Genomic DNA, 23,702 nt, shown 5'->3' on the forward strand with positions numbered 1-23,702 from the left:
CAGCTGGACCCCACTTTTGGTTACTCTTTATACATAGTCTCTCAGCGAATGCCATGGCACACATAGATGCTCATATTTTGCACATGATGAAGTGAAGGTGCAGGAGAGCTCAGAGTAAGAGTGGAGCTGGAGTTTAAACCCCACTCTGACTGATGTCACAGTTTTGCTTTTTCTTCTGCTCTGAAGTGTGAATCGATAAACAAATTTGGTAAGGATCACTTTTGCTGTAGCATTTGAATTCACTTAGGGTATAAAGGGGCTTCCCTTGTGGCTCAGATGGTAAAGAATCTGCCTGCAATGTGGGTGACCTGTTTTCAATCCCTGGGTTGGGAAGATCCCCTGGAGAAGAGAACAGCTATCCACTAGAGTATTCTGGCCTGGAGAATTCCATGGACAGAGGAGCCTGGCAAGCTACAGAGTGACTTTCACATAAAAACGGGCTTCCTAGGTGGTGCTAGTGGTAAGGAACCTGCCTGCCAACGAGAGTTATAAGAGACTTGAGTTGGATCCTGGGTCAGGAATCCCCCTGGAGGAGGAAATGGCAACCCATTCCAGTATTCTTGCCTGGAGAATCCCCATGGATAGAGGAGCCTGGCAGACTACAGTCCATAGGGTTCCAAAGAGTTGGATATGATTGAAGCAACTTAGCATGCATGCAAGGGTATAAAGAGATGCTATAAAAATCTTTAAACAATAATTACAGAGACCAACAAAGTGTTGTAAAGGAGAGGAAGGACCTCATGAGATTTCTGTCTCTTCTAGGGGCCTTTTTTAGACCTTTCATTTCTCTTAGTACTTGTGTTTCCTGTTAAGACTGATAGATCTCATCTCCACTGTGGTCATCTATTTATTTTGTTGTCCCTGCCAACAGACTTACATCTTGGGTGTCATGTGTGAGGAATTATACATCTTTGTATTTCCAGTACCCAGTACAATGCTTGGAACACAGTAGATACTCAATAAATATTTGCTGGATGAATTATAACAAGCATTCATTTCATGGTCACATTAATACATATTCACTAAAAGAGAAATTCTGCTGATTTTTGAGAAGTGTATAATAATGACTAGATTATCATAAAATTATGATTTTGACCATGGTTATAAAGAGAATGTTTATAAGGCAACTGAAATTGTACATAATATTTAGTGTCTACAACATGCTAGCCTGTTTTGAGTGTTTAACATTGTATTTAGTTATTTCTCACAAAAACCTTATGGGGAAAATAGAATTATCACTACTTCGTAAATTGGGAAAACTGAAAAACTAGGAAACAAACCCAAGTAATTCTGCTCTAAAAATTGTGTGTTAATTAGCAGGTGTTAAACTATTGTATATAGAAGGGGTAGACAGCAAGATCCTATTGCATAGCAGAGGGAACTATATTTGATCCTGTAATAAACCATAATGGAAAGAAATATGAACAAGAATGCACACACACACACACATATGGCTGAATCACTTTACTGTACAGCAGAAACACACACAACATTATAAACCAACAATACTTAAATGAATTAAAAAATTTTTTAAATTAATCAATTAATTTTACTTTACAACATTGTATTGGTTTTGCCATACACTGACTTGAATCCACCATGGGTGTACATGTGTTCCCCATCCTGAACACCCCTCCCACCTCCCTCCCCATCCCATCCCTCTGGGTCATCCCAGTGGACCAGCCCCGAGCATCCTGTATCATGCATCGAACCTGGACTGGTGATTCGTTTCACATATGATAATTTACATGTTTCAAAGCCATTCTCCCATATCATCCCGCCCTCACCCTCTCCCACAGAGTCCAAAAGATTGTTCAATACATCTGTGTGTCTCTTGCTGTCTCGCATACAGGGTTATCATTACCATCTTTCTAAATTCCAATTTAGAAAGATGGTAAAAAATTTTTTTAATGGACAAAAAAATTTCTGTATTTAACAACCAGACTTTTAATTCGCATTGTTAATGAGATTTATTGTTGTTGTTACATGACCTCATAGTAGCATCTTCTAATGAAAACTCATAAATCTTTTGTCTATCAATCTTCCACCAAAGGCACATGAGGAATCCTAAGTATCTTGGGAAACTGATGCTTTTGTACATGAGCCATCTCTACTCCATTTACAAAACCCATGAGTAATTTGCAATTGACACGTTTCATTACTCATCTTAAATAACCAGGAACTCATATTTTAGATCACTTCCCCTAAAAAACGTCCAATTGCACCTCCCAGGTGGCTTCCGTGCGCAGAGACCCCGCCCCGGGTCTTTGCGGACTCGCCCTCGCAGCTTTCTCCGGCGAAACTACACTTCCCAGTGATCTGTTCGTCCATCCGCGCTAACGCAACTTTCCCGGCTCCGGGTGGCACCCGGAAAAGCTAAAGGGCTCTTTGCAAGGCAGTGTGGCTGGAGGAAGTAAAGGACCGACCGGCGAGGCCCTCCCGCGCTCGCGCACCCCGAAATGGCTCGGAGGCAGGACGAGCAGAGAGGGGGCGCGCCCTTGATGGCGGAAGGCAAGTCGGAAGCAGAGGTTAAGCTCATACTGTACCACTGGACGCATTCCTTCAGCTCTCAAAAGGTAAAGGCCTCGGCCGGGAGGGCGGCGCGGATCGGGTTTCAGCACCTGGACAGCTCCCGCTGGGTGCCGCCCGGGGGAAGCCCGCCCACCCAGCCCTCCAACGCCTCAACCCCTGCGGGCGGGTGCGCCTGTGGGGCAGGGGTGCGCGTTCTATGGTGGAGCAGGGAGAATCAGTCTGAGATGGAAAGGCCGTGACTCAGGCACTGCCACTCATGAAATGCGACAGAAAACAGCACTTTCGGCGTTGGGGCGGGAGGCCTCGTTTCCGGGGCCTTTGGAGAGTGAGGCAGAGGGAAGCGCCTTCTGGCAACCGCCTCATCCAGGGTTTCTTCTTTCATCTTGGTTGATTCACTCTCTTCAACAGGCCTAGTGCATCTGTTTCAGGTTCCTACTATGGGGAGACACATTATAAGGTTTGGGACACAAAGAAAAGTAGTCGTGATGAAGAGGGTGACCGTGGACTGAATATTGCCAGAATCATTCTCATTACTTATCTTTTCTAACTTACAAGATTGAGCTGCGAGAATATGTCTCGCTTGTTATTTCCAGGGATAGATCTGAAAGGAGTGTTGAAAACATTAATAACTCAGGGAAGCACAAAAAGGCTGCTTGCTGGTATCCAGGGATGTCATTTAATTAAGAGCCTACCTGCGCGGTGGTAACCAATGTGAACTCTTCCAGGTGCGCTTGGTAATTGCTGAAAAGGCATTGAAGTGCGAGGAACATGATGTAAGTCTGCCCTTGAGTGAGCACAATGAACCTTGGTTTATGCGTTTGAACTCAACTGGAGAAGTGCCCGTCCTTATCCACGGGGAAAACATTATTTGTGAGGCCACTCAGATCATTGATTATCTTGAACAGACTTTCCTGGATGGTAATGTTAAGGCTATTTGTGATTTCTTGGATTTACTTTCAACACAAATATTTGTCTTCCCTCCTTCCTCCCTTCCATTCCTCCTCCCCTCCTTCTCTTCTCCTCTGCTTCCTGTTTCCTCCCTTCCTACCCTCCTTCCTCCCTTCCTTTTGGTTTCATGATGGTGGTTTAGTGCCAACAACCTTTTCCATTTCCAGAAGCACACAAATAAAAATGGGTCAGTCGCATAATTTGCATAAGCCAGTGTGACTCCTTTGAAATGATTTCATATAAACTACCAATTTTAATGTTGGAATTTCCCTTTTAAATTCATTGCAAGAAACCCTGCAGGTGTATGATGTGTGGTGGTGATTTATTAGCCTTGAAGTCAGATTCATATTATTGACAACCTATTCTATGTCAGACATTTTGTAATTTTTGTTCTAGTCAGTCTTAAAAAAAAAAACAAAACAAAACACCTGAGATAGGCATGGTAGATTAATTATTCCCATTTTGTACATGAGGAAAGAGAAACAGAGAGGTTGCCAAAGATAACATAGCTGTTTTATAGCAGAACGGGCTGGAGTGTAAGCCTTTCAAATCCAAACCTATGAGAGACATGGGCTGTCTCTCATAGTCATTGGCACTTACACATTGTCTTTGCTTCTTCCCTAATAACAAGCCTTTCAGGTAAACTGTAGCTTCAATATTTGCCCAAGATTACACAGCCGATCACCGACAGAACTGAGAACAAACAGAGGGCTCTTAGCTTTCAGCCTAACAACTCTTCTGAAAAAGGAACTGCACGATAAGATCCAATTACTCTTCATCTGCTACCAGTTATGTGAATGTTAATTAGGCAGGATAAAACCAGAATATAACCCCACATTACTGGAAGCCGAGAAAGGAAATTTTAAGGCAAAACAAACAAAAAAAGAAGTGTGAAGTACTTAGAAGATAGGTATAGGACCTAAATAGGGGTGGGGTTTGCCGCAGGGAATTAGATTAGCAATGGCCTGCCCCTATTAATCTAAGTGTTTAGTTCCCTAGGATTTTGATTGGAATTGGCCATCTATTTAAACCAAGGAGTTTAACTTGGTGTAATGAACTTCTTTTCCATCCATCATTATTTGCTAGCCCTTATAAGTCTAAATTCTGGGGACTGTACAGAAAATGGGGGCTAACTGATTTAAGACAAACTTTCTCAATCTTGAGCTTTTTGGAAATGGACAAGTCTGTTAAATAATAATTTGTATTTCTTGGGAGAAGTGATTTTAATAATGTGAATAAGACAAAATAATTGCATAAGAATTTTACTTTAAGTCATCAAAAACTTAAAAAAGATACAGCAAATGAAAATCATGTTTAAATATTTTGTTTAGCATCCCTTGATTTACTATTACTAGCATTTTCCTCCTCCTCTTCCTTACCTTGTTTCTACTCTCAGATGCTCAGTAATGTACAATGTTCCTTCACAGTATAGTCATGTTAATGATGATTAAGCTTTATTAAATTTTTCTTTAGGCTCTTTCTTTTTCTTTGACTATTTCATAGCAAAACTGGAATGCATTCTGAGTACTGCTCAAGGTGAATACTAAGTTCTTACTACAGTTTGTTGAATCAGAGGAGAAGGCATTGTGGGCTAAACATTAAGATGAAAATATGGAAACTAAGAACTTAATTCTGGTTGTACTGATAGAGTAAACGGACAATCAAGAATCCTAGCTCTTAGTTGAAACTTGATTTTTCTTTTTGTTCTCTTGGGAACTAGGTGACACAGTTTTATCAGTTGCAGAGATAAAGCAATCCAAACAACTCTCATTTCACTCTTTGCTGTTTCCCAAGGAGAAGAGTCATTCAGTTGGGAAGGGTTAAACAAAGGTTAAGATTAAGGGAACTGAAACCGATAGTAGATATGAAGGCAGTAAGAAAACCATTACTTTATATAAATGAAGGCTACTCGAGTTTCTAGATGAAGTTTGTCTAAAATTAAAAAACATGTAAGCCTTATCACAATGATCATTAACATAATTTATATTTATTATTAAGAATTCATGGAGGTTAGGAAAAGTGCCAGACAAGAGAGACAAATGTTATTCATTGATAACATGTTATTTAACATGTATTCCATTGACCAGCAGCATTGGTATCACCTAGGAGCCTGTTAGCTACTGCAAGTCTCTTGAATCAGAATCTGTATTTTAATAAGATTACCAAGTGACTCATATATACACAGAAGTTTGAGAAGCAGTACTACAAATTATTTTGCATTAAGTAATTGCTTAAGCTTTAAGCCGTGCTGTTTAAGCTTTAAACTACTTCTTTAAGTATGGCAGAGTTGTAGATTGTGTTGTCAAAAATTAAAAATAATATTTTTGAGTATCTTGATTAAAAGGAATCAGCATAAGTTTTACATCACTGGAGAATGTCTCTAACACTTTAAAAAGTGGATCTGTTGTGTGCTGGGCATAGTTCTTGGTATAGTGTTTCTTGATTTAAGTAGAGCATTTCAGATTATGTCATGTGATAGCCCTGTGGAATGAAGGAGCACCTATGGCTAGATGAGAATAATGCATATTTTCCGATGAATAAACCATCATTCTGAAGAATATTCATTTATAAATTTCTTATACCATGTTGCTTATTTAGCTATATTCTCTCATTTCACTTATCCTATGATAATTCTATCACACTTGAATTATTTCATTTACTGGCAGACCCTGTATGCACTGTGAAGTCAGAGACAGTGTCTGTTTCATTAACAACTATATTTCCAGTGCCTCGTATGGTGAATGGTCTCTAATGGGAGCTTAATAAATACTTTTGAATGATTAAAAGGAATGAAATATTGAAAATAGGTATCAACCTGGACAGGGATCTCTACTGGTATTTTACTGGTATTTTAGGCTTCTGTTCTCTGATTTGAGTCTAACAATTCCATAAATGATTGGAATAAAGGCATAGAAGAAATACTGTTACACTTGTGGATGTGTAAACTGCAGTAGTTAAAATGATGAGTAGCTTATGAAATGCTTTGCATGGAACAATAACTAAGGTAAAGTTTAACAAGGCTAAAAGTAGTATATGAATTTTGTTTGAAAAAATCAGCTTCGTTAATGAAGGATGGGAGCCCTTGTTTGCTAATAAGTTACCAAAAACAGCCAACAATGAAATAAAAGACAAGTGTGATCTTGAGTTGTTTCAGAAGTTGTTTCAGAGCATGGCTAATTGTGACCTACTATATTTGAACTCGATGGAACATGCAGCATTTTGGTCAGTTATGGATGGAACTTAGAGGAAAGTTGACAAATTAGAATGATAATACATGAATGAATTTCATGAGGTGTGTAGTTGCCCATGGTTGGAATGAGAGGCTTTAAGTGTATCCATTCATCTCCAGAACAGAGTGTAGTAGTCAGCAGGCATCACTTTTGCTGTTATTTGCTATCTTTCATTAGTCTACCAACTGAGACTGTACTAAAAATGATGGCTTTCTGGCCTGTACACTTTTTTCAACCTTTCTGTGTAATCAGTATTTACATATTTACATCCTTATGCTTTTGGTATATTGTAATCTCTTTTAGTGAACTTTAACATGGCCACTAGATAATAAAAAAAAAGGTGAGCATTAAATAAGTACAAAATATTAGAATATATACTATTTATTATTGTCAAATAACTCACTGGTAACCTGGAATCAAGGGTGTCATATGGTAAATACTGAATTTGGGTAACTTAATATGTTATATAACAGTTCTCTGAAGATCATGTCCCATGTCTTATGTCCATATATGTCATTTTGAATATTCTTAGGAAAAGAATTTGGTTTGGAAAGAATCCAAGTATCCTGGTAAAGGATCTCATATTAAGACCAATTAGGAAATGTAAATTTATTTTATAAATACAGTTTTATCAATAGAAAATTAATTCAGATTTTAAAAATAATATTAATTCTGAAATTACTGTTAACTTTAAATAATATAGTTATTTATGTAAAGGAATTTCCAGTTATTGTTAAGGTCATAGAAAAAATAATTTTATGTCTGTTAATAAAAGGCTCTCATATATAATTGAGTAACATTACATACTTTTTAGCACATCTGTTGAAATTGCAAATTAGCTCAAAGTGTGTAACTGAATGCAGAGAAAATATGGTATATGGTAAGGAAAAGAAAAGGAGTCTTTAAAACTCCTGATTATGCCAATAAAAGTGGTTGTAAAAAGTAATTAAAAAAACTTTCTGTGATTTGTTCAATTTCAGTGGATGCTAGGCTCCTCTGTCCATGGGATTCTCCAGGCAAGAATACTGGAGTGGGTACCATGCTCTCCTCCAGGGGATCTTCCGGACCCAGAGATCAAACTTGCATTTCCTTTGTCCCCTGCATTGGCAGGCGGGTTCTTTACCACTAGCGCCACCTGGGAAGCTAAACTCTTTATTGTTTGCTCTTGGGGAAACTGAATGTAATTTTTTAAAAAGATCGCGCAGGGCCATTCTTAGTCTACTTAGCAATACAGGGACTTGAGGATACATGGAGCTGATGTCCACATTAAATGGACTGCAATATGATTTTATACTTTCTTTCTGATTTCAAATTGTGTGCTTTTGTTTTCTCTCCTGGTCTGTCGCGTCTTTCACTTTGTGTCTATCTGCTTGTTTCTAATTTGCTGCCTAAATTTAGCCTTGCCTTTGTCCCTAGTCCGTGCTTCTACAAAATCAGGTCTTATGCTAATGTATTTATTTGTTTTTGTTAATTCTTCCAGCTTAGTCACTAATCCTGGCTTCCACTACTGCAACCCTCCTCCCCAGTGCTGGAAACTTCCTTTATTGCCTTTTCTTTAAAATCCTCTGACTCTCTCTCCTGCTTCTGTAACCCTTCTATTGTTTTCTCACTCCTGACCGAGGTAGAATACCCAGAATAGATTTTCTAAGTATCATAACAAAAGTGCTTTACAAAAGGACTGTAAAATAAAAGAAGATGAGAATGAGAGGGAAGATTATCTGTATCAGTCAAAGGAAATTCCCAATTGTCTTTTGAAAAAAACAGGCAGCTGTCTGTTGCTGATTTGTTGCTGGTGTCAGGAAGATGCTGGTAGAACATCGTCATGTGGACAGGGTGTCCTTCAAGAGAGAAAGTGAACTTGGAAAAGAACATGGGTTCAGCCGGTATCTGAGCCTCTGTCTGACAAAGTTGTCTTAGGAGATAGTTATATAGTTCATGGTGCACTGGTAGAAGATTATTTTCAGTCGTTCAAACATTTGGATGCAGACTTGGCCAGATGGACCTTTCCCAGAAAGCAATTAGACATTATTTTTCCTGCTCTCATTCTCTTTCCAGGAAGGAAGTGGTATGCTTTTCTGAAGTCAAGCCCCCAGCCTGGCCTCACAAAGAAGCCAGAGCCAGTAGCCATAAATTTAACAACCTGGGAAGCATTTTAAAATGCTGCGTCATTTATGGTTATTAACCTGTGGTTCTTGAGTCCCCCAGAGCAGTGGTTCTTAAACTTTTCGGTTTCAAGGCCCCTTTGTTTTGGAAATTAATGAGGACATTTGAGAGAGATTTTGTTTATGTGGGCTATCTATCAATACTTATCAAATTAGAAATTAAAATTGAGAAAAGTTTAAAATACAAGAACATACAAGCCTCATATCCTGTTAACTGTCAGAGTGATGGAGTTTTTACACATTGTGTAACCTCTGGAAAATACCCTTGTACACTCAAGAGAGATTAAGAATGAAAGAGCAATGAACATCTTAGTATTACTATATAAAAAAAGCTTTGATTTGTAGACCCTCTGAGGGTGTCTTCAGGAAGCCCAGGGATTTTCAGACCATACTTTGTGAACTGTTACCCCTAGTGGTCTGTGAACAAAATTCAGGAGATTTACTATCTTAGAGGAGAAAAAAATTATGTCTTTGTTTTTCACTAATTTCCAAAAGAAATGGATCATTTCTAGTGTAGGCAGAATTCAAAGTAGTATCAGAAGTGCCTATGATTTTGTTCATATGTTCACAAGACTGTGATGTGTTAATAGCATTATTGTTACTGCAGATGTCTTAAAATATCACTTATGCCCCTCACTATATTGAAATTATTATAGTTATTAGATCTGCTGCTAGATCTTTTAATGTGTTAATAAAAGACACCCATATTACTATGTTATCATTTAAATTTACTCTGATAACATACTTTAATACAATCAATTTTCTTTGCAATCCTATGTATTTTATGCATTTAAGAACATTATTTTGAGAAGAGGTCAGTGCAAACAAAAAGCTAAGAACTCTTCAGACTTTCAAGCACCTTAGAAAGCCTCCAGTCTGTTATTCTCATGGGAATGTCTACTGTACATTACTGGGGGTACTGGTGACATTCTGAGATCCTGAAATGTCAGTAAGGAAGTATGATCTAGTTGGGCAAAGCCACAGTTGATGAGCAGTTTGCAGCTGACATGTGATCCTTGGTCATTCTAATGCAGACCTCAGAATTGGAGTCGCTAGCAGGGAATTTGACACTTGACCACTGAGGAGTAATCCATCTTCTTTTTTTCTTAGGGAGTCAGAAATAGCCTGTTGGCTTAAAAGCTTGTTCTTGGTCTGGCATGATGAGATCTTACCTGAAATGCTCTGCAACCAATTCTGAATTGTCAATGCTTATGAATGAGTGTGGGATGCTCAAAAGGATTCTGAATTAAATTAATAACCCAAACTAAATAAGTGAATAAGCAAAAAGGAATGTATAGAGTAGAGGCTGTTCTTTTCAACTGTTGGATTAATAAGTTTTTTGGCACATTTTTAGAGGCAGTTTGAGAGTTAAAAGTGGGAATTGGTTCTGCAGGAACTTAGCCCTGGCCTCTGGATCATGTGGTTTATCTTTATTTTTCTTGGATAGTCTCTGAAAAGTATACCCTTCGAAGATGTTATGATGATGTAATACAACAGAGCACTGCATTAGGAGTTCATGACTTTGGTTCTTGTTCTGCCTCTAATTAGCTGTGGGCACTTGGGAGAATGTCTCAGCCTCTATATGATAGTGTCATCATTAACTGCTCCAGAGCTGCTCCAGCTCAAGTATTCCTATGGCTAGCAATTTGGGGTGGAGAAGGCAATGGCACCCCACTCCAGTACTCTTGCCTGGAAAATCCCATGGACGGAGGAGCCTGGTGGGCTATAGTCCATGGGGTCGCTAAGATTCAGACATGACTGAAGCAACTTAGCAGCAGTAGCAATTTGGGGATATATTCATTAATTCATTTATTAATTGAAATTTATTGAACACCTGCTATCAGCCAAACATTATATTAGGCAATTGGGGATTCAACAAAGAATAGTACATGATCCCTGCCTTTAGGAGTCTATAGCCTAGAGTTTAACCAACAAATGAAGATTTATGTGAAACCCACTTTCTAGAGATAAAATACCAGAATTTTCTGGTGAATTCCATGAAGACTAGCCATTCACATTCACATAGCATCAACAGGATCATGCTTTAAAAAAAAAAATTTTTTTTAATTGGAGGACAATTGCTTTACACTATTGTGTTGGTTTCTGCCATATACATCAACAGGATCACTCCTGGTATGTACTGGAACCTCGGAAGGTGTGGGCCCTCATCACCTTTCCATGATGAGCCTTGATTCACTTAACCAACATTTACCAACGGCCTAAAATGAGACCTCGGTTTGAATCCTGGGTTGGGAAGTTCCCCTGGAGAAGGGATAGGCTCCCCACTCCACTATTCTTGGGCCCCCTTGGTGGCGCAGACAGTAAAGAATCCTACCTGCAATGCAGAAAACCTGGGTTCGATCCCTGGGTTGGGAAGATTGCCTGGAGAAGGAAATGGCAACCCACTCCAGTATTCTGGCCTGGAAAATCCCCATGGACAGAGTAGCCTGGTGGGCTACAGTCCATGGGGTCGCAAAGAGTTGGACATGACTGAGCGGCTAAGCACACATGAAATGTATGAGACACTATGCTGGACTCTGGGTCATGTTCTTTGCCCTGAAGGAGTTCATGGGGCAAAAAGATACAATAACTAATTAAGGTGATAAGGGTTATAATGGAGTTTATACCAACTACATTTTGTGTACAGAGGAAGGCACACTTGATCTAGTCAGATGTTAGTAGTTGTGGGAGGTTGGAGAAGATTTCACAGAAGAGTTGGCATGAAAATCTGAACTTTGAAAACAGTGATTTGCAAGTTGGAGAAGTCTGATTATGGTTTGGAATCTGGTCTAGGACATCAGTTCAAGTTTTGAATGTTGAGGCTGGGAAAATATCATCCTTTATCTCCCTTCATATAATATTGAAAATGTTAATGATGAGGGGGCTTGTATTTTTGTTTTTTGCTTTTGGATGTAATGTCTCATTTGTAACTTTTTCTTCAATGTTTGTATGTGTGTTTGTATGTATATTTTAGAAAAAACACCCAGATTAATGCCCGATAAAGGAAGCATGTATTACCCACGGGTCCAGCATTATCGAGAACTACTTGACTCTTTGCCCATGGATGCCTATACACACGGCTGCATTTTACATCCTGAGCTAACCGTGGACTCCATGATCCCAGCTTATGCAACAACAAGGATTCGCAGTATGTAGAAATCTTAAAGACCTGCAATTCTGCCTCACGTTTCTTTTCATTCATTTTTGACACCCAGCACATCTCAGGAAGACGTGAGGGCGGGATTGTTGAGTTTTCTTCGTGGACATGCATGTTACACATCGATCCATGTACCAGGCAGATTAATCTGTGCTTCACCTGTTTGGCTGGACATTTATTGTCTTTAGGATCTGATTTTCCAGCTCTTGGCCTTGAGGACCAAGCATAGATAAAACTCAGAAGAGTGGCCTGTGGAAGAGTAAAGAACGTAACGTGTTTGCAGGGACAGACAGATTAGGAATCAGAAAAGCTGGGGTCTGCAGGCAGTTATGCGCAATGGAGTTCAGATTTCTGGTCCTTTAGTTTTGTTTCATTATGTGAAGGCTGTCTCATCATTACTCTGCCTCTAAATTCAGTGACTGGCGATCCCCTGAGGTTGAGCTGTGACCACTAGCTTTCTCCTTCCTCCTGTCCCGAGGGTAGGGATGGGTCAGTGTATGGGATGAGGAGCAGGAGGTGTGCTCCACGCCCCAGGGGTGGGGAGGGAAGGGGCCGTGGTCAGACTGAGGAGTGACGAGGAACACTCACACTCAGATCTCCAATTCCACCAAGCCCTTCTTTCCATGACATCATACCTTGTTTTTAGGGTTCTCTTACTTAGGCTGTTTTCCTTTCTTTTTGATACCCTGCTCCTCAGTCCTCTCCTGTCCCCAGCTCTGCCTCCCTCCATCTTCCTCGTCTCTCTCCTGGCCTCTCACCTTCCTCTGGGTCCTCCTCCTCCTCCTCATAAATACCCATCATATGATTTGAAGCAAGTATTCTGACCATAGTTCTGTCATCCAGAATAAATATTTCTCTAAATAATGCTTTTTCCTTCCCTTCACAAAAAAAGTTTTATTACGGAAGACTTGAAAGTTACTGAAAAGTAGGACAACTATTGTGCACTTAGCACTCACGGTGTGCTGGACTTTGCTCTAAGCACTTTCCAAGGTGCCTCTTATTTCATCCTCAACCTGCATGGCAGATAACATAGCTCCAATGTAAAGGTGAGGAAACTGAGGCACAGAGAGGGGGGAGTCTGGGGCTGAGAGAGGGCGTGCCCCCCCCAGCGCTTATGCTCTTACCATCAAGTTTCCCTACTTCTCCTTGTTTCTTACATGGTAGGGAGGAAATAATTTTCTGTTTCAAAACTGACTTCATCATCAGGCCAAATTGGTAACACGGAGTCTGAACTGAAAAAGCTTGCTGAAGAAAACCCAGATTTACAAGAGGCATACATTGCAAAACAGAAGCGACTTAAAGTAAGTAAACTAGGCTGTCCTCAATTGACATCTGCTATTTGTGCTAAATGGTCCACTTTTTGTAAAGTATTGCTATTTCTTAGAATATCTTCTATTAAATGTCACAGATCATCAGTGCACATGTTACCTTTGGCTCATGCTCTGCTTTTAGAAAAAATTTTTCTTTATTAGATTTGATATTCAGACCTAATGACAGTTGCTTAAAGAGCAGATATTGCTCATGCTGGTTGCCAAGGCAAGTTATAAAATGTGAAAGCAGGTTAATAAAATATCATAGGAATCTGTCATTTCAGGTGTTTTGCACTTTGAGTCAGCTGGACCTCTGTTTATGACTTCTTTATACCAATAAAGCAATCAGCGAATTTTTTTTTTTAACACTGTATATCTTCCTCTCACACCTTTCATTTTTTTCCTTTTTACCTTTTGATCACCTTCACCCATTTCTCCTACCTCTTACCTCCTGCCTCTGGCAACCACTGGTCTATTCTCTGCATCTATGAGCTTAGTTGTTTGTTTGTTTTTAGAGTCCACAAATAAGAGAGATAACATGGTATTTGTCTTTGTCTGATTTATTTCACTTAGCATAATTCTCTCAAGGTTTTACTACATTGTTGTAAGTGGCAAAATTTTTATTTTTTTTGTAGCTGGAAAAATATTCCATTCTATATATACACATCACAATATTTTAAAATCCATTCATCTGTTGATGAACACTTAAGTTGTTTTGCGTATTGTAAATAATACTGCAAGGAACATAGGACTGCAGGTATCTTTCAGATTCATTAAAAACACTTTTTTAAATTGAAGGATAAGGTTTACAATGTTGTGTTGGTTTCTGCCGTACAACAACGTGAATCAACCATGAGTACACACATATCCCTCCGTCTGGAACCTTCCTCCCACCCCCAACCCCATTCCACCCTCTAGGTTGTTGGGGAGCACTGGGTTGGGCCCCCCGTGTTATTCATTAGCTTCCCATTAGCTATCTGTTTTACACATGATAATGTTTCAATGCTCCTCTTTCAGTTCATCCCACACTCTCCTCACCTGCTGTGTCCACAAACCTGTTCTCTGTGTCTGTGTCTCTATTCCTGCCCTGGAAATAGGTTCATCAGTACCATTTTTCTAGAATCCAGATAGATGCGTTATTAAGAATTTATGTTTTTGTTTTTCTTTGGCTAAATACCCAGAAGTAGAATTGCTGGATTGTATGTTAGTTCTGTTTTTAATTTTTTGAGGAACCTTTACACTATTTTCCATCATGGTTGTACCAGTTTACATTCCCACCAATAGAACACAAAGGTTCCCTTTTTTTCACATCCTTGTCAACACTTAAAGTTTTTGTCTTTTTGATAATAGCCATTCTAACAGGTGAGGTAGTATCTTACTGTGGTTTTGATTTGTTTTTCCTGATGATTAAAAATGCTGAGCATCTTTTCATGTACCTATTGGCCTTTGCATATCTTTGGAAAAATGCCTATCTAGATCTTCTGCCCATTTTTAAATTTAATTGTTTACTTGTTATTGAGTTATGTGTGTGTGCATGCATGCTTAGCCATGGCCAGCTCTTTGCAACCCCATGGATTGTAACCCACCAGGCTTGTCTGTCTGTGGGATTTCCCAGGCAAAGATAAGGGGGTGGGTTGCCATTTCCTACTCCAGGGGATCTTCCCATCCCAGGGATCTAACCTGGGTCTCCTGCATTGCAGGCAGATTCTTTACCAACTGAGCTACCAGGGAAGTCACACGTCTCTGATCCCTCAGTTATTCATTTGTTGAAGACTGCTGAATTTCCATTCTTAAACTTCCTTTGTGGTCCAGTGGTTGATTCTGTGCTCCCAGTGTAGGGGACATGGGTTCGATCCCTGGTCGGGGAAGATCCCATGTGCCACGTGACATGGCCAACAAAGCAAAGCAAAATCAACACAACCATCTTCAGGACTTCTCTGGCTCTCCAGTGACTGAGACTCTGCCTTGCCAGTGTAGAGGCTAGGAGCCCCATCCCTGCTTGGGGAACTGAGATCCCACATGCTGCTAGGTGTGGCCAAAAGATTAAAAAAAAAAAAAAACTTAAAAAATTCTATTCTTGAATCGGGCATGAAAGGAATCTCTCTTTTTAAAAACTTTTTATTTTGTACTGGGGTAAAGCTGATTAACAGTGTTGTGACAGTTTCAGTGAATAGCAGAGCGACTCAGCATACATATGCAAGAATCGATTCCCCGCTAAACTCCCCTCCCAGTGAGAGGAGTCTCTTCGTGCCCCTCATATTCTTTGTCCTCTCTGATCCTTTGGTCCCACAGGAGTTGCCAGTGGACGGTGAGTCCGGCCCCTGGGATAATTTCACAGCCAGGGCATTTTCCCTCAGGTTTGCTTTTGCTTTAGTTATTCTGTTTCTTCTCATTGTCTAGAATAAACAGACTCCCACTGTGTAAAAACTTATATCTTCTCTGCTCTACACTGATGATTTTTACAGGCATAAATAACCTACTTAGTTATTTTTGTTAATTAGTCAAAGCTCCTTGACCATGACAATGTCAAATATTTGAAGAAAATTCTTGATGAATTGGAGAAAGTCTTGGATCAGGTTGAAACTGAGTTGCAAAGAAGAAATGAAGAAACCCCAGGTAGGTTCTTATTTGTGTTCTTTTTGTCTTTTTCTGTATACCAGCGGTATTTATGGGAACATTCTTAGATTTCAGCCAAAACATTCTGTAACCTATTTTTAACTGTTAGTACTCACAGACAGTTTGAATTATGAGAGCAACAATAATACTAAATTCAGCAAAACCCAGGTGTCTAGTTGTAACTCTGCATTTATATGAAATACAGCCAGTGAAGAATTTTTTTTTGCACAACTTAAGTTATGGTTGGTAGAGTCCTACCTGGCCTGTTTCACAAATTTTAATTACAATGGTTAGTTTGGAAGTGTTCTACTTGCTAGAACATTCCCTCTAGTTTTTTCCTTAGGTGGGGGAAGAATTGCAAATTGAAGTAAAGTATAACATGGGTGGGCTTCCCAGGTGGCACTAGTGGTAAAGAACCCAGCTGCCAATACTGAACACATAAGACATGAGTTCAATCCCTGGGTCAGGAAGATCCCTTGGGGTAGGAAATGGCAACCCACTCCAGTATTCTTGCCTGGAGAATCCCATGGACAGAGGAGCCTGGGGCAGGGAGGGGTGGGGGCTACACTCCATAGAGTTGCGAAGAGTTGGACACAACTGAAGTAACTTAGCATAACATGGGAGTCAGCCTGTGTGTGTGTGTAGGCTGGCCGGTGAGCACCCATCTTCTGTACCTATGAACATGAATTAATGATGAAGCCCAAGTGCAGACACATGGACTGTTTGCCCTATTCTGACTGACCACAAAGTTGAAGACCATGTTACCTGCAACTTGCTTCACAATAGGGATTTTCTTCTGTTTTAAATAAGTAACAATTAACAAAAGCAGCAACTACTGAGTGACATTTTAGACCCAACCTTATAGATTTTCCTCAAGTACACGTGTCATTTTTTTAACCCATGAGGAAATATCTGTTAACTCTGTTGGCTTGGAGGCATGATAGACAGGCTTCGAACCCAAGTAGCTCTAGAGGCACCTAGGGACCCAGGTGTCTGTTAGATGTCAAGCAAGTGTCCCTTAGCTTTGGGATGGATTTTTTTTGATGTGGACCATTTTTAAAGTCTTCATTGAATTTGTTACAATATCGCTTCTGATTTATGTTATGATTTTTTTTGGCTGAGAGGCATGTGGGATCATATTTCCCCCACCAGGGATTGAACCTGCACTCCCTGCATTTGAAGGTGAAGTCCTGTAGCTTGGGATACATTTGCATGCCCCCCCACCCCCTTTTTTAAGCATAGAATTACTTGCTGAATGTGATTGTCAAGAAAATGTACCATGGCCTTCATCTTTTGCTATACTCACCTTGCTCTCAACACTAAGAGCAGAGATGCTAACCAGTCTGTCTGTCCAGTGCGGGCATGTGTGCTCAGTAAGTCAATCATGTCTCTGTGACTCTGACTCTGTGTGACCCCGTGGACTGTAGCCCACCAGGCTCCTTGTCCATGGGATCCTCCAGGCAAGAATACTGGAGTGGGTTGCCATTCCTTCCTCCAGATCTTCCTAATCCAGGGACTGAACCCATGTCTCCTGCATGGGGAGGCGGATTCTTTCCCACTAGCACCACCTGGAAAGCCCTGTCGGTACAGCACTTGCCCTTAACCCACCGTGTCCCTTTCTTTAATTAGAAGAAGGCCGCCAGCCGTGGCTCTGCGGGGAATCCTTCACCCTGGCAGACGTATCGCTTGCTGTTACACTGCATCGACTGAAGTTCCTGGGGTTTGCGAGGAGAAACTGGGGAAATGGAAAGCGACCCAACTTGGAAACCTATTACGAGCGTGTCTTGAAGAGGAAAACATTTAACAAGGTTTTGGGACATGTCAACAATATATTAATCTCTGCGGTGCTGCCAACTGCATTCCGAGTGGCCAAGAAAAGGGCCCCAAAGGTTCTTGGCACCACCCTTGTGGTTGGTTTGCTTGCAGGAATGGGATATTTTGCTTTTATGCTTTTCAGAAAGAGACTTGGCAGCATGATATTAGCGCTTAGACCCAGACCAAATTACTTCTAGGTGGGTGGGATCTAGTGGTGGCCATTAATCCAGCCATTCAGCTAGACCCTTCTCCACTCTTTCAGGTCCAGGGAAGAATGACCCTGGGAAACTAGTAAAAAACATAATTGACTTTACTCTTTGGCTAGCTTATGTGAGGAAAGGAGGTAATAAAGATATTTTTGTGCGCTGGTAACTCTGACAGGACTTATTTGCAAACCTGAACTAATTCATCCTTAAAACATGCACAAAGTCAAGATAGGTGAATACCGACAGGTAGAGGAAAGACCTTTAACTCAAAATTCCAGTTCAAGTTCTGGGTTATTTGGGGGGAGAACATTATTATTATGAGCAGACAGTAATGATAACCTATAATCGCCCATAACTCTTCATCTGAGACTATCTGGGTGTGTTGAGTGGTGAATAGTGAGCAGTATTTTCTCCTAGAATTCAGAAATCATCTTTGTTACTCAGCCCAGGTGTTCAGACAGCAGAAGGGCACGGCAGTGCTTCATACTCTCACTGTCAGCTTAGGCTGAAATAAGGGAGGTGGAGGGACAAAGGAGGGGGAAAGGGAGGACGAAGTCTATGTAATGATGGCAATGGAATGCAGCCTCCATGTGCCCCCAATGCATTCATGGCTGCCTGTCCACTTAGTATAACATTACATTTGACTACTGTGGCTACAGCCCATGCATCCTTGTGTAACTGAGGACCTTGGAAAAAGAGGACTGGAGAGTCACTGGGGGGAGTTGGCTGGAGAAAACTCTGGGCTTTAAACTTACAGCACCTCACCTTAGTGTTAATTTTAAATGCACATAAATCACAGTCATTACTTTAATAAAATTAACTGCTTATCTATTTGGGCAAAAGATACCTACTGGAACATGTCTTGATTAACATTTACATGAAAATCTTAAATGGCATTAAAATTTCTTCTTGGTTCCCCGATTGGAAGGTACCTATGAGATGTCCCTCCCATGGACTGTTGCAAACGGTCACTGGCAGCCTGGGCCTCTTCAGCCCTTGTGTGCACACAAGTGGCATTAGCTGAATGTCCTAGGTAGTCACTGACATGGCATGTGGCTGGGGAGGGGATAGTTTGATGATCTGGGAGTGATAAGCAGGCTTATTCTTCATTTGGAGAGGCTGGTGGTATGTTAACACAAAAACTGTTGTCTAAGCCTTGCATCTATTTATTGTCTTTAACAGAGCCTTAAAAGGTTACAGGGAGGGAGAAAGTCTTGGTCCTTGGCAATGAAATACAGGGAGATGAAATAAGTCAATAGATAATGATTCCACCTACATTCATTCATGTATGTTTTGGCACTGTGGGGGGTGCCTCAATCCATCTGGAAGGGATAATTCCAGTATGTCCCGTGAACAGCAATGGGGTATGTGCTCAGGAAAAATCTTTCCTGGTGACGGCAAGGTGGGGTTTCCCTGGAGTTGGCCAGAAAGACATGGGGAGCAGTGTTAGGTCTGACGGGAAGTATGCGTAGTGAGCAGAGCTAAGGTTCCAGCAAGCAGCAAAAGCCTGCTTGGACTGCCTCAGATTGACTGTGCAAGTGGCTAAAGCATGTACCGACTTCTTCACTAATAGGAAACAGTCCTACTTACTAAACTATGACTTTGATGGTAAAGTGATTCTCATGAATCAGTTGTTTCAGAAAGTCTTGATGAACTGGATATTCCCTATTGACAAAAAATTAATAAAATGTTCAGTGTAAACTCCATCCATCAAGAATTAACAGGCTGGCAGCTTTTATAATGTCTCGATTTTGAGCCGTAGTGCACTGTTGTATAGAGTGTTTAAATTTGTTGCTGGGACATTCCAATCCATGTATTCATAAAAGAGCCACAAAGCTGGTCATTCAGTAGTTCAGAGGGTTTCAGAGTTCTTTATGTCATCCTGCAATAAGCAAGAACTCAGACATGAAGAAACCAAAAGTGGATTTTTATAAAAATCTACAAAGGCGAAGGATTGTTGATTAAGAACAGATTTAAAGGTCACTGCTGGCTTTGCCTTAAAATTTATGTTATTACTGATCAATAGAAAAGTTAATGAAAGTATTTGTGATTTTCAGATTCAGTTTCATTGGAAATAGGCTTCTGTCACATTTAAAGGGGATGCATTTGTGGCGATTTCTTCATGGATGCCCTTTAGTTTATACTTAAGATATTTGTTTAGGAGCATAATGACCACTAGGTGTCGTTGTTCGTCCAGTAGTTTGAGATTGGGTTTTCTCTAGGTTCAGCAAGCCTTCTGAATGTTTCAAGGGAAGATAAACATTAATGACCTTAGTTTCTGAGATGAGGGCATCTTCATCAGATCATTCATCTGTAAAAGAGCTTGAGGCACATGTAGTATTGATCTGTAATGCTTGGAAGGGATAACTGTACCACACAATGTCAAGCTAAAGAGCTGAACATATCCTATTAGCAAAATAAGCACTTTTACGTATTTTGTCTTTCATGATCATTGGTAGACTGGCCAGTGTGCTCAATTTAATTTTCAAAATTTGTATAGGTACCACAATTAGAAAAATGCCTGAGGTACTACATTTACGTTGGCTATTTATGTCTTAACACAAATACTACTTTATTGTTATTGCTGTTATATGCCTTTTGGATCCACTTTCCCTAATTGCAGATAGTTGTAAATTGCTTGCTCGATTTTTAGTAACTATTGATATTGACACCAGAGCTGTAGATTTTTTGGTGTTGTTGAATGTAATAGAGATCAAGATACTATTCTGCCTGTAAGATCAATAAAGTTAATTGGAAAATAAACATGTATACTGAAAGTACTAATTTTGTAATCTTTTTAAGAAATCAGATTGTGTTTTTCATTTAATGTCAAAGCATAATGTCATAATTAAAGTACGCAAAGTAAGCAGGAGTCAGTTATTCAAAATATTTAGCTACAGGATGTCATTTTATTTGTAACATAAAAATTACTGACTTAATTTACTTAAATATAGGTAATTTTCTGGTTAAAATGAGTGGTGGCTTAAAGAATAACGTATTTGATACTGATTATTAAAGGAATTTTTGCAGACAGCCACCTGTAAGGTATGAAGCATGAAAATGAAAAACGTAATTTTTTTTTTCCAAAACATTTTGTTACATTTTTGTGTGTGTGTTCAGTCGCTTTTTGTGTCCTATTCTTCACTACCCTGTGGACTGCAGCCCACCAGGCTCCTCTGTCCATGGAATTTTCCAGGCAAGAATACTAGAATGGGTTGTCATTTCCTTTTCGAGGGAGTCTTCCTGACCCATGGATCAAACCCGCATCTCTTGTGTCTCCTGCATTGGCAGGTGAAGTCTTTACCCGGGAAGTCACATGTTTACTGTCTTTCAAATATAACTCTTTTTATGATATTTATGTATTCCTTTTATTGAGTCATGGATTATGAATAATTCAAATTACTGTCCATATTTCTAATCTTGGTGAGCTTAGCCATTATTCTAATCATCAAATAGAAGTTGAGTGCTACTTTTGTTTTACACTGAACAAAGCCAACTAAGTAAGAATCGAATTGACCTCATTTTCCCCGAGTTTGCAAACAAAACAAAATGCAACAATTTTGAATGCCACGGAATGTCAGATGCATATACCACTCTATAGTCTGCTCAGAAAAGAAAAAAAACATTATAAGGACAGAAAAATCAAATTAATACAATGAATAAATTAGTATTTAGACATAATCTTCATCTTGTTTGTGCTAAATATTTGATCTGCTTACTGTTGTTTTCTACTTAGTCCTACCAGAATGTCTTGATTTTCTAATTTTCCAGAATACCAGTGATTTGCTAAGTTGGGTGTGTGCATGCATACCAGCATGCTAAGTCACTTCAGTCATGTCCGACTCTCTGCAACCCTGTGGAGTGTAACCTGCCAGGCTCCTCTGTCTATAGGATTCTCCGGGCAAGAATACTGCAGTGGGTTGCTAAGTAGAATAGTAGATTCCAAATCAAGTGATGAAGTATAATTTCTAAGAGGGGATAATAGTTTTGTTTTAAATCTTGTATTACATTATGAAAATTAAGAGAGGGAGAGAGGAGAACTCATGGGTTAGAAAGGCAGTACACTGATGAAAACAGTATACTGTATTACTTGTGCCTGAGTTGAGCCTTTGATTTTGTTTTGGAAGATTGACATATGTGTCAGGAGGCCATGGGGTACAGCAGGCTATGAGGTACAAGGCAACAGTACCATGTAGAGTTTGAGACATCTCATGCTTACCATGGGCCTTAATATACTCTGATTCAAGTAAGGTGGCATATCTTGTCCATGGCACCTTGTCATAAAACTCCTTTCGGAAGGATAGACCTTTCTTTTGTCTTAAGCCTTTACTTTGAAAAGTGAAAGTAGCTCAGTTGTGTCCGACTCTTTGCGACCTCATGGACTATGCAGTTCATGGAATTCTCTGGGCCAGAATACTGGAGTGGGTAGCCTTTTCCTTCTCCAGGGGATCTTCCCAATGCAGGGATTGAACCCAGGTTTCCCACATTGCAGGCGGGTTCTTTACCAACAGAGCCACAAGGGAAGCCCAAGAATGCTGGAGTGGGTAGCCTATCCCTTCTCCAGTAGATCTTCCCGACCCAGGAATCGAACCAGGGTCTCCTGTATTGCAGGCGGATTCTTTACCAACTGAGCTATCAGGAAGCCCAAAGCCTTTACTTTATTCATTATTTATATATTGGCTACTTAATTACAATGTACTGTCTTTGAATTCCCTTACTAAAAGAAACCAATAATATTGGTAAAAATATAGAGATGGTAATGCAATGTAATTCAAAGGGTCAGGTAATTTTTCAGGCATATGGGCAGCATGTATAAGTCTTTGCATTATGAGATTAAGCTGTCCTTTGAATATGTTTCTGATATTCAATAAAGCCACACAAACACATCATCAAATATGCATCCTATTAAAAATATAATGAAGATATAATTTCAGAAAATCTATATTTATTAAGTTCAATGCTCAAAAGAAAGTAAAGGTTTGCATTTAGAAAATTAAATGAACTAAAATTTATTAGCACTAAAAGCAGAGGTAGCTATGTTGTAGAAATAGTCACAAATTCTTCTCATTTCTCCACTTATTTCCTTTCAGTCTTCCCTTCAAAAATAGCATCTGCAGAGCATGACTATTAACATAGCCTACCAGAGAGTAACCTACCAGAGATATTAGATGTCAAGTAGTGAATAAAGTCACTGGAGGTCCATTCCGGGCAGAGTGGAGGGTCTCCTGAACACCTCGTTAACCACCCAGGCAGACCATGCCCTAGTGAAAACCCTGAGGTGGACCTGGGCTTTTCAGTCTTGGCACTATTGATGGTGCAGGATGGATCATTCTTGTGTAGACCTTTTGCACGTGTTGTAGGCTGTCCAGCACTATCCCTGACCTCTGTCCACTGAAGGCCGGTAACTCCGCTTTGCTCCGCTGCTGTGTCAACCAAAGCTGTCTTCAGATATTCCCATGTGTCATCTGGGGGGACAATCACCTCCTGACAAAGACCGCTGCTCTATACCCGCCCTGTGTGTGTGTGTGCTAAATCACTTCAGTCATGTCTGTTTGCAACCCTGTGGACCGTAGCCCCTGGGCTCCTCCGGAGTCCATGGGATTCTCCATGCAAGACCACTGGAGTGGGTTTCCCTGCCCTCCTTCAGGGGATCTTCTTGGCCCAGGGATCAAACCCGCGTCTCCTGCGGCTCCTGCATTGCAGGCAGATTCTTTCCCACCGGGCCA

At 40.2% G+C, this 23,702-nt stretch overlaps 1 protein-coding gene across 4 annotated transcripts in view; it reads left to right on the top strand.

The window, feature by feature from the left end:
* GDAP1 (ganglioside induced differentiation associated protein 1) overlaps positions 1-20,756 on the top strand; it is a 49,246-nt gene extending 28,490 nt beyond the window's left edge. Inside the window, exons 1-6 of one of the 4 annotated variants that reach the window (XM_020910525.2) lie at positions 2,370-2,576; positions 3,258-3,450; positions 11,847-12,020; positions 13,236-13,330; positions 15,841-15,955; positions 17,585-20,756. In XM_020910525.2, coding sequence (XP_020766184.1) covers positions 2,460-2,576; positions 3,258-3,450; positions 11,847-12,020; positions 13,236-13,330; positions 15,841-15,955; positions 17,585-17,967 — 1,077 coding nt within the window. In that variant the 5' untranslated portion in view covers positions 2,370-2,459 and the 3' untranslated portion in view covers positions 17,968-20,756. Of the gene's footprint in view, positions 1-2,369; positions 2,577-3,257; positions 3,451-11,846; positions 12,021-13,235; positions 13,331-15,840; positions 15,956-17,584 lie in introns of those variants that run through there. The other 3 variants (XM_070477187.1, XM_070477188.1, XM_070477189.1) reach the window with 3 other exon arrangements.
* The last annotated feature ends 2,946 nt before the right edge of the window (positions 20,757-23,702 follow it).

The sequence above is a fragment of the Odocoileus virginianus genome, chromosome 15 (genome assembly GCF_023699985.2).
Source record: "Odocoileus virginianus isolate 20LAN1187 ecotype Illinois chromosome 15, Ovbor_1.2, whole genome shotgun sequence".
In the NCBI taxonomy this organism is placed as follows: domain Eukaryota; kingdom Metazoa; phylum Chordata; class Mammalia; order Artiodactyla; family Cervidae; genus Odocoileus; species Odocoileus virginianus.